Source organism: Sceloporus occidentalis, unplaced genomic scaffold, assembly GCF_023333645.1.
Source record: "Sceloporus occidentalis isolate IW3139 unplaced genomic scaffold, rSceOcc1.0.p SCAF_4, whole genome shotgun sequence".
NCBI classification, from domain to species: Eukaryota; Metazoa; Chordata; class Lepidosauria; order Squamata; family Phrynosomatidae; genus Sceloporus; species Sceloporus occidentalis.
The window spans coordinates 933,592-951,981 of NW_028316984.1; the positions used below are offsets into that span (position 1 = coordinate 933,592).

General features: G+C 40.6%; 2 protein-coding genes across 4 annotated transcripts in view; one reads left to right on the forward strand and one right to left on the reverse strand.

The window, feature by feature from the left end:
- LOC149313391 (retinoblastoma-associated protein-like) overlaps positions 1-18,390 on the reverse strand; it is an 89,576-nt gene that overhangs the window by 20,666 nt on the left and 50,520 nt on the right. For all 3 annotated transcript variants that reach the window (XM_089519033.1, XM_089519031.1, XM_089519030.1), the window contains one exon: positions 6,577-6,695. In XM_089519033.1, the coding sequence (XP_089375159.1) occupies positions 6,577-6,695 (119 nt within the window). The remainder of the gene's footprint in view (positions 1-6,576; positions 6,696-18,390) is intronic.
- Positions 13,979-15,694, forward strand: LOC149313392 (lysophosphatidic acid receptor 6-like). Its single transcript, XM_089523191.1, has one exon. The coding sequence runs from the start codon at positions 14,432-14,434 to the stop codon at positions 15,590-15,592; it is 1,161 nt and encodes a 386-aa protein (XP_089379317.1). The 5' UTR covers positions 13,979-14,431; the 3' UTR covers positions 15,593-15,694.

An 18,390-nucleotide genomic window follows, 5' to 3' on the forward strand; every position in this document is an offset into this window, starting at 1 on the left:
CCCACTATCAACGAGCTCCCTGAAGACAGGAGACGGATGATGATTGCCTTGCGCAATGAGATACACCTGATGGCAGGCCAGCAAATCATCTCCGCCAGACACTCAACTGATTGCGCGTCCAAGGTGCTCTGCGGGTCCATAGTGCTCCGGCGCTATGCATGGCTGCGGTCGTCTGAGTTCACCCCCCAAGCCAGGGCGGCCATTGAAGATATACCCTTTGACCATTCGGGCCTCTTCAACAAGGATACGGACGAAAAGCTCAGCTTTCGGTACCGTATGAAGACTGCGGCCAGGAAGCATGGTATGTCAGCTACCTCTTCTAAGACCCCACGGCAGAGGTACCCTTCCCAACGGCCTTGGTATCCCGCCTCTCAATACCATCAGCCAGATCGGCCCTACTATTCCCAGGACAAGGGCTCCCAGAACAGAGCACCCAATCACCTGCCGCTCCTTCTGATAGGCGTCACTCTTCCCAACCCAGATACCAGCAAGGGTATAAGAAGAAGACGCCCAAGGCAGAAGGAAGTTCTGAAGTCTTCCTGCGCACCTCATCGTTCCAACTTTCAATAATAGACTAATGCCCTTCTCCAACATCTGGGCATCCATCACCAATGACTCATGGGTACTTAACATTGTCCGTAGGGGCTATGCCCTTGAGTTTTCCGAGCTCCCATCAACCGGGGCTCTCATTTCCACCGTCCCCTCGGACACCCTTCTCGACGAAGTGCGCTCTCTGCTAGCCAAAGGCGCCATCGAACCCGTTCATCCCTCTCGGGCTCGATGGTGCTTTTTCTCCAGATATTTTACTGTCCCCAAAAGGGACTCGTGCCTCAGACCGATCATGGACCTTCGAGCTTTAAATTGTTTTATTGTGTGCAAGCGTTTCAGGATGGTAACCCTTGCTTCTGTTCTGCCACTCCTACAGGAAAATTCATGGTTTGTGACACTGGACTTGAAAGACGCTTATTTCCACATTTTCATAAGGGAGGACCATCGCAGGTTCCTCACGTTTATCATCGGGACGCGGATTTATCAGTACAAAGTCCTTCCCTTCGGCCTTTCCACAGCTCCAAGGGTCTTCACCAAATGCATGGCGCCCGTCGTGGCCTACCTGCGCCAAAGAGGGATAACAGTCTTCCCATATCTGGACGACTGGCTCTTCACAGCACCATCCGAGGACATTCTTCTTCAAGACGTCCACTTTGCTTTATCCCTCCTTCAGGCCCTGGGACTTCAGGTCAACTTCAAAAAGTCGAACCTTACCCCGGCCAAGCGCATGGACTTTATCGGGACCACTCTGGACTCGGTAGCGCTGAAGGCTTACCTCCCGAGAACAAGGTTCCAGGCCTTACGCATTGCACTGCATCCTTGCATCCACCGAAGGCGCGTGCAGGCTCGCTTGGTCCAGGTCGCGATGGGACATCTAGCTTCCACCACCTTTGTCACGTCATGGGCAAGACTGCGATTCAGACCTCTTCAATCCTGGTTCCTCTCCGTGTTCAATCCCGTCCAAGACTCCCCCTCCAAGATGCTCACCATCCTGAGGACGGTACAGAGATCTTTACGTTGGTGTCTCGATGTATGATACCATATGTACACAGGATTAAGCTGCTGCACCTTAACTGCTTAACGTTTTAATACGTTAATGTTTTTATTGTACAGTGGGCCCTTGGTATCCGCTGGGGTTTGATTTCAGAACATCCTCCCCCATGGATACCAAAATCAGTGGATGCTCAAGTCCCATTATATACAATGAGGCAGCAACATTGTGGCTCTTATATAAAATTGCAAAATTGAGGTTTGTTTTTTGGATTTTTTTTTCCAAATACTTTCAAGTCATGGATGGTTGAATCCATGGGTGCAGAATCTGTGGATACAGAGGACCAACTATAAGTTGTTTTAGTTTGTGTTTGCTGTAAACTCTCTTGGCTGTCCAAATGAAATAATATTTCAGAAGAACAGTATTACTTAATATGACCTCCTACTTAGAGCCAGTGTGGTATAGTGGTTTGAGGAATGGACTATGACTGAAGACTCTAGACACCCAGATTCAAATCCCCACTCAACCAATGAAACTCGCTGGACAAATCACATTCTCTCAGCTTCAAAGGAAGGCAAAGACAAGCCCTCTCTAAACAAATTTTGCTAAGAAAACCTCATGATAGTTTGCCTTGCAGTTGCCATAACTCACAAACAACATGAAGGCACACTACAAAAACTTCCTATTTAAGAGGAGGTGAAAAGAGAAAATTTTCCTTGTTTTAATGGAAAGCATATAAATCCAATTGGTTGGCACAGTCCTAAATTCTGAAAGCTATAAGCAGAAGCAGCAAGCACTAGCAAATTGTTTGGGAACAATTTTTTTATATATAAAACCCATGGGGTTCATAGAATTTCAAATAATAATAATAAATAAAACTTTAATTTTTATCCTGCTTTTCTGTGACGAGACAATCAAAGCGGATCACAACATATTAAAATATCCACATTTACAACATTTTGTCCCAATTCCCCCCTTAAAACAGGATTAAACATGTTACAATTAAAATATCTATTAAAACAGAATAAAAAAGAAAGAAAATATATACAGTATGATGAGGACAGAGTGGTGGGCTGATACATGATGTGGGGGGCAGTCATTCTGTGGCCGGGCACTTTATTCAGGAAAGGCCTGCTGGAAGAGATCCATCTTGACAGCTTTTTTAAAGCTGTCTAAGCTGACAATTTGACGGATCTCATCTGGCAGGCTGTTCCATAATTTGGGAGCAATTGCAGAGAAGGCCCTCTGGGGGGTAACAGTTAGTTTGGTTTTTAAAGGCTGCAATAGATTCCTGCCAGAGGACCTGAGGGTGTGGGGCGGATTATGTGGGAGCAGGCGATCCCTCAAATAGGTTGAACCCAAGCCATGTAGGGTTTTAAAGTTTATAACCAACGCCTTGTACTGTGCCCGGAAACTAATAGGCAGCCAGTGAAGAGATTTTAGGACAAGTGTTATTCGGTCACTCCTAGTTTTTCTGGCGACCAGCCTGGCTGCCATATTTTGCACTAGTTGAAGTTTCCGGACTAGGCACAAGGGTAGCCCCATGTAGAGCGCATTACAGAAAACAAGTCCTGAAGTTACCAGTGAATGTACAACAGTTTCTAGGTCCTTTATTTATTATTTATTATTAGAATCTCACATAAAAGTTTATGTTACCTCTTTTCAGGTCCCTTGAAGAGAAGCTGCAAACTACTGAAAGCTTCATAAGAAACTGTGTCCAGAAACTATCATAAGCTGCGTTTATTGGAAAACTGACAGAATGTTAATTCAACAGAGATCCATTGTGCCTGGGCCACAGTTGTTGGTGACAGTCCCTCCTTCTATTCCACATGTCATTGCTCTACCTTCTGTGGGAGAGGCTAGAGTAGGCAGGCACAGTTGTATTAGGTTTGCGCTGCAGTATCTTGTGAGAGCCCTACCACCATATCTAACCACCATTACTCTGGCCTCTGAGGGAGAGATGTGCAGTTAGGCACAGCTCCATTGCTGGATACTCCGTTCCAGCTGTCATTACTTGGTCTCTTCAGCATAGTCAGGAATGCTGAACTTAATTCCCATCCCACTGTCCCCTTTTTCTTATGTGTCATGTCTTTAAATTGTGAGCCTGTGGCAACTGTCAAAGAAACTAATTGTAAGCTGTTCTGGGAACCTTTGCAGTTGAAGGGAGAAGTATAAAAATTCCAAATCAATCAATCATTTGAAAATCTCAGGCAGGAGGGGAAGCCCATTTCTTTGAAAGAAAATTCTTTCATATGAATCACTGTCCAGTTACAAGATGCACGTAAGTTCCCTGGGAGCAGAGTTCCATTTTTATCTCGGATGTGGAATGAAAAGCAGGTTGTTCAAGAAATGGAGGGACACTGGACTGGACTGGACACTGATATTCATCTCTATTGTGCCTTCTCTGCCTGTATGAAGTACAACCACATTGCTAGTAACACAGCTGAGATTTTTTAAAAGGCACAAAACACTTCTGAGGAATTTACACCTCCACACCATGGGAGCATCCTGACTGTTTTATATGCACTAATGACTGTTTCATATTCACATTCCCTGCATAACCTCTAATTCAGGGGATACATGAAAGTCCCCCCATCTCTACTTACTAGGCAGCATCTGCTGCAATCAATGGGGGTCTGTTCCCCTGCTGACTGGGAAGCATCTGGCTGACAGTCCATCAATCCTCATGTGAGCAATCTGCAGCACAAGGAAGAATTGAGACAGGGGGCCTGCTTCTGCCTGCTGCATCAGAGATTGCTCACAGGAGGAATGGGACAGTAACTAAGATGTTTCCTGATTGGCAGGAATCAATCGCAGAAGCTGCTTCCCAGTACTTGGGGATTAGGGGGATTGAGATAGGAGTCACTGCGTAGTAATGTAATTATAGTGCTTACACATTTGTAACTCCCCAACAGAATTCTGGCCATTATATTACTGTTTCAGTTTTGTTTTATCCTGTACATTATTTTTAGAATTGTATTTTTTGCAATAAAATAAATATACCATTAAAAGAAATAATTTTTTTGTGCCACTTTGAATAGAGAAGGGACATTCTTCTGTGTTCTACCACTGGGAGTGACTGTTAAACTGATATACAAGAGAAGGTCTTCTCGGCTATACCACCGATTAATGGAATATGTCCCCACACCTCTGGGAAGGCTGGCTAATGCCAATACTGGCTACATCAGAGCACCAAGTTAAGATCTCATTTGCCATACATTGGTTTGGATTTACCCCTTCCCAGAGATTGTGGATTATTTTTGTTTTATCAATCAATCAATCTTTATTTCGGTCATTGACCAGTATAAAATAAAATAAATAGAGTAAAACAATGAGATTAGAATAAGTGGACTAAATAGGTAAAATAAGTATAATGGATAAAATAATAAGTAAAATACAATTGTTGATACAAAATCAGAGATGATCTCTTCCATCTGACACCAGATATTACCAACCATCTATCTGTTCATGTGTTTTACACATAACGTAACAAAACTTTGCTACCTTCAGTATGACAGTTTGGTTCTGGCTGTCCAACAAATAGCATAACTAAAACATGTCAGTATGGCCAGTAAAATTGGTTAGAAGAGGGGTAATCAGCTGGTGACGAATATCCTTATAAAAATGACAATACAAAAGAACATGGGCTGTGGTTTTAATAGCACCAGTTTCACAGGGACATAGTTGGAGCTCATGAGGAATTTTCCTATATTTCCCTTCCAGCACTGCTGTTGGGATAGCATTAAATCGAGCTAAAGACAAAGCTCTCCTGAATTTGGGTACTGTAAAATGATATAAGTAAGAAGCTGGATGATTAGTCAACAATTGGTTGTTTAGAAATAAATCATTAGAAATTGCAGCAGTTTCTGTCTGACCTACAATATTTAAGTTCCTTTGCCTTATAACTGATTTTGCTTGATCTAATTCTGATTTTAGAATGGTATCACTAGACAGTCCAAGAAGAGTCAATTTCTTATGGACAGCAGATTCCCATGAAGACTTATATCCACCAAAATCAACTGAGTCAGGCCACCAGGATTGTTGTGTAACTTTAGCCAATAAACAAGGATATTTATGCAGAGACTAGCTTCGGTTTTACTAACACCTGCTTCCCTACGTAATACAGCATTAGGAACACAGCTAGCAACCTGAAAAATGCCCCTTAAAAACTTTGTTTGTACTCTTTCGAGAGTGGTCATATTACTGTACGGTCCTAATTGAGCCCCATATAGCAATTGGATTCAGGCTTTAGCCATAAAGAGCTTGACTGAGGCAGGAATGAATTGAGCTCCCTTAGTAAAGAAATAAGTTTGAATTGCTGTAGCAGTTCTTTGTGCATTTTGGGTAACATATTCTAAATGAGCATTTTTGTTCCCTGAGGCTTGGAAAACTATCCCCAAATATTTAAAGATCTTGACCTGTTCAATAGGATGACCATCCAAAAACCAACTTCTTTTTTTAGGGCGTTTTGAGAATTTTTATTTTATGTTGTACTGTTTTTACTAAATGCTCAAAAACCAGTACTGTAATACACACACACATATACACACAAACAAATACATTTTGACCTTTCTCCCTCATGCCTTAATAAACTGACACTGGTCTCCCTCTGGAACCTAAGAAGAGCATCTGGTATAAGGTCCTAGGCAGACCAATGTTCTCAGTATCTTCTGATGTTGACATGAATTTTCACACATCTTTACTTAACAGTAAGAAGGTGAGCCCTCCCTCCAGTCCATCTGATACCATCCGGCTTCAGAGGGAGGAAGCAGGCCCAGCTCCGTTGGGCCTAGCCCAGAGTAAGAAGGAAAGCCCTCTCTCCAATCCATCTGCCATAATCAAGGCCTCAGAGGGACAGAAGAACCGCTGGACTTATTCCCATCCCCCACTGCCATTTCCTTCTCCTCTTGTGTCATGTCTTTTTAGATTGTAAGCCTAAGCACAGGGAAATGTCTAGTTAACTAATTAATCTCTGTAAAGTACTATGTAAATTTATGGCACTATATAAATAAACATTATTTATAATAATAACTTACAGGTCAGCAGCTGTGTGATTATGTTGGAGAGGCTGGGCAATACAGTTGGTAGGTTCAGGCTCATCAGCCTGCCCATCTCGTTCCTTTGATTGTTTTATAAGCTCAAATAATGGTGAATCCTTCAGAAAAATGCAAAATAAGAATTACATTACTTATTGAAACACCATTTATGTTTTAAACAATTGAACATAAATTAGTACCCGGAACAGGAACAGACCACAATCGAGCTAACTGATCTACATGTATTTAGAGGATAGCTAAATTCTGACTAAAATGTGTTCCACCCAGCATGAAGGTACAGATCTTGTATGCGGTAGTTACTGAGTTTATGGGTCTTTAAAGCTAGGGCCAGAATCCTCTTGGGACAGTTACGAATGCATAACCTGGAATCATGCATTTGTGACTGTTTCGTATTCAAAATTCCTACATATGTCCTAGCTCAGGGGATAAGCTGAGACCATACCTTAATCTCCTCAAACACAATCCCAGTTTCTTTTCACTTCAGCTGCAGCTGATAACTACAGGCAGAATGCAAATCTGCTGTACAATACTGAAGCTTTTAGTAGCTCACAAGGAACAGTTTGGCCACCCAGTGAAGCACCATGCCAATACGCAGTTTAATAAAAACTAATAGAGAAAATCCATGTGATAAGAGTGTTTCGTATTTATTCCCCAGAATTGGAGGAACTCAATGCATGTCAATCCAAATTAAGCTACAGCTAAAACTCAGCAATTTGTTAATGATATCCGCTCACATAAATCTGTAAAAGACGCTTTATGAGGTTAGATTAACAATTTACTCAATGCTAATTTTCAATGCCAGAAAGACAGCACAGAGCACAAATATAGCAGTCGAATCATCTTAATGTTCTGCTAATTTCTTCGTCCTCCTTTGCCAATACTAGGCATTGTGGATTGAATAATCCACTGTCCTCCTACAAAGAGAAAATGTGAGTGTTCCTCTTAGGTGAGATGGAACAAGCTGAACATTAAAGTTAGTATCATCCAAGCCACTGTATTCCCCTTCTCTATATATAGATGTGAGAGCTGAAGAAAGCAGATAGGAAGAAAATTAATTATAGATGTGGTGCTAGAGAAGAGTGCTGAGGATACCATGGATGGTCAAAAAGATTGTGTCCTAGAACAATTCAAGCTAGAAGCCAAGATGACTAAATTGAGGCTGTCGAAATTTGGCCACATCATCAGAAGGCACAACTCATTAGAAAAGACAATGGTGCTGGGGAAGGTGGAGGGCAGTAGAAAGAGAAGAAGGCCACATGCCAGATGGACAGACTCAGTCAGGGAAACCACAGGTCTGAACCTACAGGCCCTGAGAAGAGCAGTAGAGGATAGGGGGGTTGGAGACAGCTCATTCATAGGTTGCCATGAGTTGAGGTTGACTCGAAGGTAGCTAACAACAACAACAAGCCTGAATTACAGCATTTTATAACTTAGTTATACACTATGGTACCTGAACTTTGGGTTTTTCTTTTCTTTCCCTCCCCTAAACCCATCATTTTGTGCCCTGATTTCTTAAGTGGCAAGCCTAAAGAAAGGGGCTCTCTTTATTTTTATTTTCTGTAAACCATAACAGGACATTTCCCTACATAAATTAAGACATAAACGTCTTAAACAAACAAGGAGACTTTGGCGGGTTACACACCGCCAAAAAATACGTATTCCATACGTATTAGGGTTAGGAAGGGGCGGTGCTTCCACACCGCCCTAACCCTAGTACGTATGGAATACGTACAATATGGCAGCGCCCCTTCCACATGGGGGCCACCATATTTACGTAACGGCCGCTCTGCATCCGCACGTGGCGCACCGGAAATGGCGCCGCGAGTGCGCCCTTTGGCACTTGCGGCGCCTCTTCCGGGGCCCGAGAAGGAGCGCGATTTCCGCGCTCCTTCTCTGCAGCATCCGGGAGTCGCGCCGTTTAAAGGCTGCATCTCCCAGACGCTGCAAGCGGCGGCGGAGCCAGACCGCCGCTTTTCGGCGGTCTATAACCCACCAAAGATTCTGAATGGGCAGTATCTCGATGTGGAAACTGATTGCATGGAAAAAGTTTTCCTGATACAGATTTCTGCCTTGGATGGAAAGTCTATCACAGAGCTCAGGGAAGAGGACACATACTCCATCCTCAGCACCTAAGGCGGGGGAAAAGGAGGTTCACCAAATATTATTGGAATTCAAAAGGCCATTACCATTTCCTTAGAGGACACTACCCACTCTTACAGTTTCCCAACTTGACACAAAACTACAAATCCCAGAATTCCATAGCACTGAGCCACAGCAGTTAAAGTGGTGTCAAACTGTATTATTTCTGCAGTGCAGACTGAGCCTAAAAGCATGGAGCAGCAAATGAAAAAGGACGAAGATCCCAAGGAGGCTGGTAAAAAGAAATTTAGTATGAATGGTAGGGGGAACTAGATCATGTAGTGCTTTAAAAATTAGACACTTGTACTGAATCCCAAAACGACAACCAATGAAGAGATATCAAAAGGGGATAACATGATCAAAACAACATGCCTAAAAGAATTTTAGCAGCACACTGTTGAATGGAAACTATAGAGTTAAGATGAGATTATGGAAGAGCAGTCAAAAGAAGAGTACAGTAACCAAGGTGAAAAATGACCAATGCATGAAGAACAAGGCATCTTTGAAGAGGAAGCAGTCAGAAAGGGTCTGATTTTGGTAACATTATGAAGACAAATGTGACACGACTTTGCTAAGAATCAAAAATTAAACCAAAACTATGTTCTTCCTTCCATAAATGGCATTTGCCATACTTCTGGCAATGTTATTAATGGTGATGGAGAATGTATGTTGTAAAGAAGGTTTTGGAGGAGAAATAGGTAGTTCTCTCTTTGCTATATTCAAAAAGAGGCTAGACAGCTACCTTCTGGGGATGCTTTTGGACTTCCTGCACTGAATCGGTGGTTTGAGTCAACAGCCTGCAGGGCTCCTTCCAACTTTATGATCTTATGTTTCCCTCTCCCTTTTGAAGAGGAAAGAACTATTGTTATGTGTGAGTCAGATTCTAAGAAGCAATGTCACTCTTTCTGAACACCAGGATGTCTGGAGACAACCTGCTATCACTGGGGAAAAGAGAAGATACAGTAGAGCAAAGCACACATTTCCTTGCAGGAAGTTACTTTCACAATACAAAGCCTTGTTTGAATAACTGCTCAGATGGGGTGGGGGCTTTTGAATGTAAAAACTAAAACCAGAACAAAAAGAAAAGCAACTTATCCTATATAATATTATCAAAAGTATGACGATCCAACTGATGATTACATTTCATGTCCAAATGAGAATCTTCCAAGGTGCTTGCCATCTCACTGAAAGTAAACAAAACCAACCTCAGGAACCCCAGCTTTGGGGGTGTTTTCATCTTGCTCCTTCCTGCATACATTGCTTGGGGGGGGAAATGGAAATGTTCAGTCCAGCTCTAAGAGACTTGGCTATAAATATTGACAAGCCCACTCAGCATCATAGGAGAAGCTAGTCCACCCAACTTGCTCCCTGAGAGTTGATGAATGTGAGGAAAAGGAAACAAACTGTCTTTGCAAAGACCAGCATTTTATAAGCAAATGCAGAGAACACTAGGCTTTGAGCAAAGTCCCTTTCAGCCCCCTCCCTGCCATCGCTGTTGAGACTTGCCTGATAAGAGGATTTCCTTTAGGCAGGTTAAGCATTAACTTCAATTATCTGAAACGAAGACTTGCTCAGTAGGTGAAGGAGTAAGAAGCCGGGGGAACAAGAGAACAACAGTCAACGGCTTGCATTTGCCCACACAGATGGAAGAGACATTTACAAACTTGTTTTCTTTGGAAACCTGCTCAGGACAAAGGCTTTAGAAGGCAGAAGAGGTGGAGAAATTAACTAAATACGGCAGCTATGCTAAACCTCTTGCCAATTCTATGGATCCTTTATTTTGTACGCTTCACTGGCAGTACAACTGGCTTATTAATAATAGATAGGATTACACTGCATTTTTTTAAAGCAACAGTTATTAAGTGTGAAAATAAAATTAAAATTGTCATTCAGTTTAAGACAGGAACAACAGCCCTTTTCCAGCTTAAGACCTGCATTATGGTAACTTTCTTAATGCCAGCAATGGCCAGGGCCAAAGCCACATTCACGCCCCATTCTGATATTATCCCATCTCCCCCCCGCCACAAACACAAAGATTTTTGACACTGTATAGAATCCATCTTTCTTTTGAACAAGCATCTCCCTGGAAAAAGGGGGATACTTTTTCCCCAAGCCAAACTGTACTGCAAGGGGTGCAGTGGCTGAGAGATGGGTCCATCCCACCTTCCCCAGCTATCCCCCTTCTGAACAGATATTAGGATTGGCAACAAACCGCTATTACTTTCAATGGGAGGCTTTTCTCATTCTCAGTTGCTGTGAAGGAGTAAGGAGATCTTCAGGTTGGCATAGTAAGCCACCAGTAGTTTCTCTAAAGTGCCACCTAAAAGTTGTGGTTACATCTAGATTATTGCTTCTCGGCCTTGATCAAGTCTATACTAAGCCATGAAATCCACTGGGCGTCAGAAGCTGCCCACTCCACACAGTTCAGTAAACCAGTTCTGTAATCAAACAGATTACAGTAGTGTAAATTTTTTATTTCAGTAGCTGGAGAAGATCACAATTAGATGCATGCAATCAGACCATCATCCACAAGCATAAAGTTAACAATACTCTGCCCTAGAGCTTCATGGGCCTTTTCTTCATTCATTTGCTAACTAAAACATACCCCCCCCCCAAAAAAAAATATCCTTATTTGTCCAGTCCCCCTCATCCACTTTCATTTCTGCTTCTCCTTTTCTTTTCCCATAAGATTGCTGAGAAAATCCTCTCACAGACATCTATGCATTTTTGAGTCAGGCACTTACAGTATATACTTGACTAAATGTCGACCTCATGTATAAGTCAAGGGCAGGTTTTGGGGCCAAAATTACAGATTTTGCCATGACCCGTGGCTAAGCCGAGGGTAAAACCTATAGTTTCCTTCAGTGTGTGTATGTGTGCATACAGCAAAAGAGGCACTAAGAGATTGTTTGTTGCAGCATTTGTTTATTTTAAAGCAATTAATCACTCAGGATTCTTTCTGCTTTAAGAGAAAAAGAAACTATCTTCCACCACGTGAAGAAATCTGAAAGAGCTGTTATCATATTATCATACTGACCCATAAATAAGTCGACCTGGGATTTTGGAGTCAATTTTTGGGCATAATTTTTTAGACTTCTAGACAAATATATACAGTACATCTCCTTTGAAGCACCAGTAGCTCTTTCACATAACACTGTACCTCCCATCATTCCCAACAAACCCCACTACACATATTACATAACTCTAAAACTTATATATCTCTGTAACACCCAAACAGTTATAATTCTTCAGCTACCAATTTAATACCACCACAACATCCATTTTATGGCAGACTGCCAGATTCTGACACTGAGTGACTTTGGATTAGAAAACTCTTCCCCTGATCCTCTTCACAGGACTTTTGGTGAGGATAAAGTGCACAGGGCTGTTTTGTGTTTACTGGAGGTAATGTAGGATATAAATATAACAAAATGAAATTCAACACAGAGAAATGTAAGGTACTGCAGTTAGGGCAGAAAAATGAAATGCACAGATATAGGATGGGGGACACCTGGGTTATGGAGACTACCTGTGAAAGAGATCTAGGAGTCCAAGTAGACCACAAGTTGAACATGAGTCAACAGTGCGATGTGGCAGCTAAAAAGGCCAATGCAATTTTAGGCTGCATCAATAAAAGTATAGTGTCTAGATCAAGGGAAGTAATAGTGCCACTCTATTCTGCTTCGGTCAGGCCCCACCTGGAATATTGTGTCCAGTTCTGGGCACCACAATTCAAAAAGGACATTGAGAAACTGGAGCATATCCAAAGAAGGGAGTCTAAAATGGTGAAGGGTCTGGAAACCATGTCCTATGAAAAATGACTCAGGGAGCTGGGGATATTTAGCCTGGAGAAGAGAAGGTTAAGAGGTGATACGATAGCCCTGTTTAAAATATTTGAAGGGATGTCATATTGAGGAAGGAGCAAGCTTGTTTTCTGCTGCTCCAGAGAATAGGACCTGGAGCAATGGATGCAAGTTACAGGAAAAGAGATTCCACCTCAACATTTGACAGCAGAACACACTCCCTCAGAGAGTGGTGGAGTCTCCTTCCTTGGAGGCCTTTAAACAGAGGCTGGATGGCCATCTGTCAGGGATGCTTTGATTTAAATTTCAAGCATGGCAGAATGGGGTTGGGCTGGGTGGCCCTTAGGGTCTCTTCCAACTCTGTGATTCTATGAAATAAGTACATGAAACCCTGTTTAGACAAAGCATCACTGAAAATGTGATGGGATTGGCGTTCACCCTTAACACTGCTGAGAATAGGCCATGGCTAATAAAGTTCCAGTTCCAATTTATAGATTCTTGCCTAAAACATACCTTTCTGAAAGAATTAAAAAGGCTTCTTGCCACTGTCGTGCAAGGCTCAACATGAGTATTTTTATGGGTGGTTCCATATAAACAGCTTGACTAATTCAAGCGATCCCAAATGCACCAGCACAGCTTTTAGCAGTCACATGTTACAGTAAGAAGAGCTGCAAAGAGCTTTGCTTGCTGTCATTTAGTTTCAAGAGGACTGAAAATGTTAGTTCTGATAGCACTTCAAGGTAGATCAACAGATTAAGAAATCACCTGAGTATCCCTTCCAGCCACATTGTTTTTGATACCTTTACCTAGTTGCAACAAGGCTTTTATAATGCTTAGCTAGCTAGAATTCAAGAAGGCAGGAACCTCTCAAATATCCTTAACCCATTTCTCAGAACTATAAACTTTCAGCACTATCTCTAAAATGTATCTGTGCTGTGCTTTAAAATATAAAAATGCTTTTGAAGTTAACAGACTAATTAAATGACAAAACAAAAGTTGCTTACAGGATTTATATGCAGTGTAAACTGGTTGAACAAAAACATCAAAAATCCAACTGTTGAAACTCTTTTGCAGGGAAGGATAATGTGGTACAAATATCTTTTTGTGTGACAAAACATTATATCATGCCTGGGAAAAGCTTTCTTTTGTCATTTGTTCTTCTAGATATATATAAAAAATTCAAATGGATCTAATATATTATTTAACAACATATCAGAAGGTGCTTTTAGCTTTCTAAACTGGCAATTTCTTTCATGCTTCTCAAATAGATTTCTGAGAAACACACTTTTTTTTCTTTAAAATGAACTGAAAGTTGAAACCTTCTATTCTTTAGTCCAGCCCTCTTTTCCTGTGATGTCAGCTTACAAGCTGAGTAAGCAAAGGTGGGGTGTTTTCTCTCTCTCTGAATACGCAAATGCATACAGGATAATTGGCATGTATGAAGAAAGCTCAAATTCAGCAAGAACAGACACGCTTTGGAATTTTATTCCTCTGCACCCTTCTCACGCTGTGAGTTCAACGCTGTGGGCTAAACGTTTATTTAACAGCACAAAGACAAGACAACAGGGGGAAAAGCCAGGAAGGTTGGAAACAAGGAAGTCTGTTTGTAAAGGACCTTTAGTTCTATTACTCACACGCAACTTTGGAAATGATATGCAGTACTTTCGACGGAACAACAGGAAAGATACATTCCTCCTTCAGTACGTGGAGCAATTAGACTGGAGTTTTAAACGTCCTTTGTGTACAATGAGATATTTACTGTTGACGAGGAATGGCTATGTGATCTGCTACAATACTTGGAAGAAAGTAATTCTGGGATGAGTACAGTACAGAATGCCTTCCTCTAAATTTTATAATCTGGCAATAGCGGTTTAAAGTAAAGCCAGACACAAATGAAAGCACCCAAAAATTGGATTTACAAAGCACCGGAAAGTTTTGCTGTGACTACAACACAACACAACAAAAGAAGGTACAGCTTTACTTTTAAAACTCTTCACTGTGGAAATAAAATTGCTATCATAATGCTAAGCTCCAACTGCTCTACTGAAGACTCCTTCAAGTATACTCTATATGGTTATATGTTTAGTATGGTATTTGTCCTTGGCTTAATATCTAATTGTGTCGCTATATATATCTTCACCTGCACACTAAAAGTACGTAATGAAACAACAACTTACATGCTTAATTTAGCAATATCAGACCTTCTTTTCGTATTTACATTACCCTTCAGAGTTTACTACTTTGCTACAAAGGATTGGCCATTTGGAGATATACTCTGCAAGACTTCTGTCACACTGTTTTATATAAACATGTATGGAAGCATTTTCTTTTTGACCAGCATAAGCATTGATCGCTTTTTAGCAATTGTACATCCGTTTCGGTCCAAGACTATTCGGACAAAAAGAAATGCAAAGATCACCTGCATCGCAGTCTGGACAATTGTGATAGTAGGAAGTATACCAGCAAGCTTATTTCAATCCACCAACACTCATGTCAGCACAGGAGGACTAACTCACAATGCATGCTTTGAAAATTTTTCTGAAGCAACCTGGAAAACCTATCTTTCAAGGATTGTTATCTTCATTGAAATTGTAGGATTTTTCATTCCACTTATATTAAATGTGACTTGCTCCACAATGGTTCTAAGGACTTTGAATAAACCATTTACACTCAGTCGGAATAAATTAAGCAAAAGAAAGGTTCTTCGAATGATTTTTGTTCATTTGCTGATATTCTGTTTCTGTTTTGTGCCATACAACATTACCCTAATTCTTTATTCACTTATGAGAACACAAACATGGATTAATTGTTCAGTAGTTACTGCTGTGAGGACTATGTATCCGATCACACTGTGCATTGCCGTTTCAAACTGTTGTTTTGACCCTATAGTTTACTATTTCACTTCGGACACTATTCAAAATTCAATAAAAATGAAGGGCCGGTCAACAAGAAGACATGAATACAGATCCTCCGAAACACAAGCTTCTGATAAATTCATTCAACATGGACTCCAGACTTTACAAGCAACAACTGATAATGAATCTACAATATAAATGAAAGTGAAAGAACTAGAGAACAAAAACTGAACATTCAAGCCATATTTTTTTTTGTATAAAGATATGCTTATATACACCAAACATTGGATGAGTAAAAACATTTTTATAGTAATAAATGTCTCTGTTTATAAGTAGATACACATTTTTTTCTGGAATACAGACTTTTGAAAGATTCAGATTTCATCATGTGGGGCATAATGAACACATGAAAGGGAACTTGTCTCCTTTTTATAATTCAGGGTATCTGTAAAGGTAAAGAGAGTACTATTTTTAACCTTAAGGGATTAATCAACTTATTTATAAAGGGAGTTATGACTCCCTTTCTGAATGAAAGATAATGTTATATGCATATTTGGTGAATCAATTTCGAATGACATGGTCTTTTAAGCCTCAATGCTTAGCATTTATGCTTTCAGGTGCACTGTTTTTCCACACAGCATTCACCTTTGAGCACTTCATACACTTCAACCCACACAAGTTTCAAATGATTTGATATCTTGAAACCTTTTATTAAATGAAGAAATATTTACATTGAAGTAAACTTTCAGAACAAAATATAATATTTAAGAGCATTGGAAAGACTGCCAGTTTTAACAAAACTGTTGATATTCATCATACTATTGTAATTTCTCATTCAAAAGCGGTTAATCTTTGCAAGGCTGGAGAACTGGCTACTAACATGTATGTATGAAGAGTGAGGGATAGTGTTTATATGCATGATCCACCAAAAATAAGCACAAATAACTCTTGCTAACAGTACTTCAGTGACAGATCATTAAGCATACACTTAACTCTTCTCAGGAAATAAAGCATATATATGCATTTGAACTGGGATTATAATGACCAGTATTTGAAGAATTCACTCCATTTCTAGTTAGGAGGACTTAGAGTATTAATGTATGAAAAATTTTAAAACTTTCTCACCATGATGGAAGTTGGACTCAACTGAGATTCACCTTGTACTAGAAGAGGTTCTCATATTCAAAGCTTAGTTTCACATTATGAGACTACTCCATGATCCCATGTTATTTCTTAACTCCCAGATATCTGGAAATAGTAGCAATGAGTATATTCACACAACTATTTTAATTCATCAGCTACAAGGCAACTTGACTTGCCTTACTTATTGCAATGTGCTCAACTCCTGGGGGGCGTCTGGAAACTTCAGTTGACACAAGGCATAACAGACTGGCTACTAACTGGTGCATGGTACTGAGATCATATTACTCTGATTCTAAAAGTAAGCAACTGCTATTTGCCTCAATTTAAAATGTTGATATTAACCTTCAAAGCGATAAATGGCTTGGACCTACTTATCTAAGGCACTGTTTCTCAAGCTATCTGATATGGGGAAGAACAATTTTCCTCAGAGATCAGCACAATATTTGTGCTGTATTACCACCAGGTGTTTCTTTCTTTCCTGGAGACTCTGCAGAAGCTGCACCTGTCCATTCCACCATTTTGAACAGTATTGATTTAAGAGATTGTTTATCTTGCTATGAGCCTATCTGAATAAGAGCTTCAGAAGAGGCCTGCTTCTGAATGCTATCATCTGCAGAGACCCATATGAAGGGCATGGGGAAGAGGTCCTTCTGAATTGCTTCCAGACTGCACAATTCACTCCCCCTGGGCTTGTGATTAGCTGCCACTCTTTTAGCTGCTTTTAGAAAAGGTGTCTGTAACTTGTGTATGTAGCCTTTTAAACTGTATTATTACAATGATGGTGTTAGTGGTGTTTATTGTGTAAACTGTGCTTCTTAGCCACCTTGGGTTCTATTAATAGTTGAAGCTATAAGCACAATAGCTTCACAGCCTTACTGTGTGCAAAGGGATCCTGTAGCAACTTTTGAGACTAACTGAAGTTGACAGCATGAGCTTTCATAGATTAGAATCTTCTTCCTCAGAAGTGTGGGATGCAGTGCAAAGTCCAGAGATATCCTGTCCCTAGACTTTCACTTCACTCCATGCATCTGAGAAAGTAGACTCTTGCCTATGAAAGCTCATGCTACCAATTTCTCTTTTCCAGTTAGTCTCAAGGAAGCTACCAGATCTCTTTGCATACTGATTTTCCAGACTAACATACCAGTGTCTTTAAATTCTGGTTTATTGTGGTGATGGTGCTGCTTAAGGGAGGACTGGATCTTCTCATATCAAACCACTACAAACAGAGATGCTTGCATTCATACAGTGGATGAATATATTTTTATCTTGGATTTATACTGGCTTTTTAGGAAATATTAATTATTTAATATTAAATATTAAAAATGTCCCCTAGAGGATATTTGGAAGTAATCTGGAACAGTTTTTAAAAACTGGGGGGGGGGGGGGGTTATCTGTCAAAGATCTCCAGGGGCCCTCAGGAGACTCACATGACCCCCTCCCCTCCAAAAGTTACTCACTTGCTACAGAGTGACCCATTAATGTACCAGCTGTGTATATAGCCTTGGCTCTGAGGTGGACATGGAGTCCTACATCTTTTTCTGGATTTTTTTGGAATTTTCCCACTCATTTACTTAAGAGTCTTTATCTTTCTGGCTACAATCCATCCTTTAACTTTTTACCTAGGAATAAATCCTGTTGAATTGAATACTACTTCTGAACAGAAATGTAGGGGATTGCATTGTTCCTAGTATGCCATTAGATTATCCAGATTAGTTTTCTCTTTTTTACAAAGTTGTATTTCCCTTTAAGCATAGCTAGATTACTGTAGTTTATAAAGAACCATTTTGCTCCTCAAAGAAGTTAGAAATGTCTTAATTCAAAATCAATTTATTTGGATAGAGAATATAAACAGA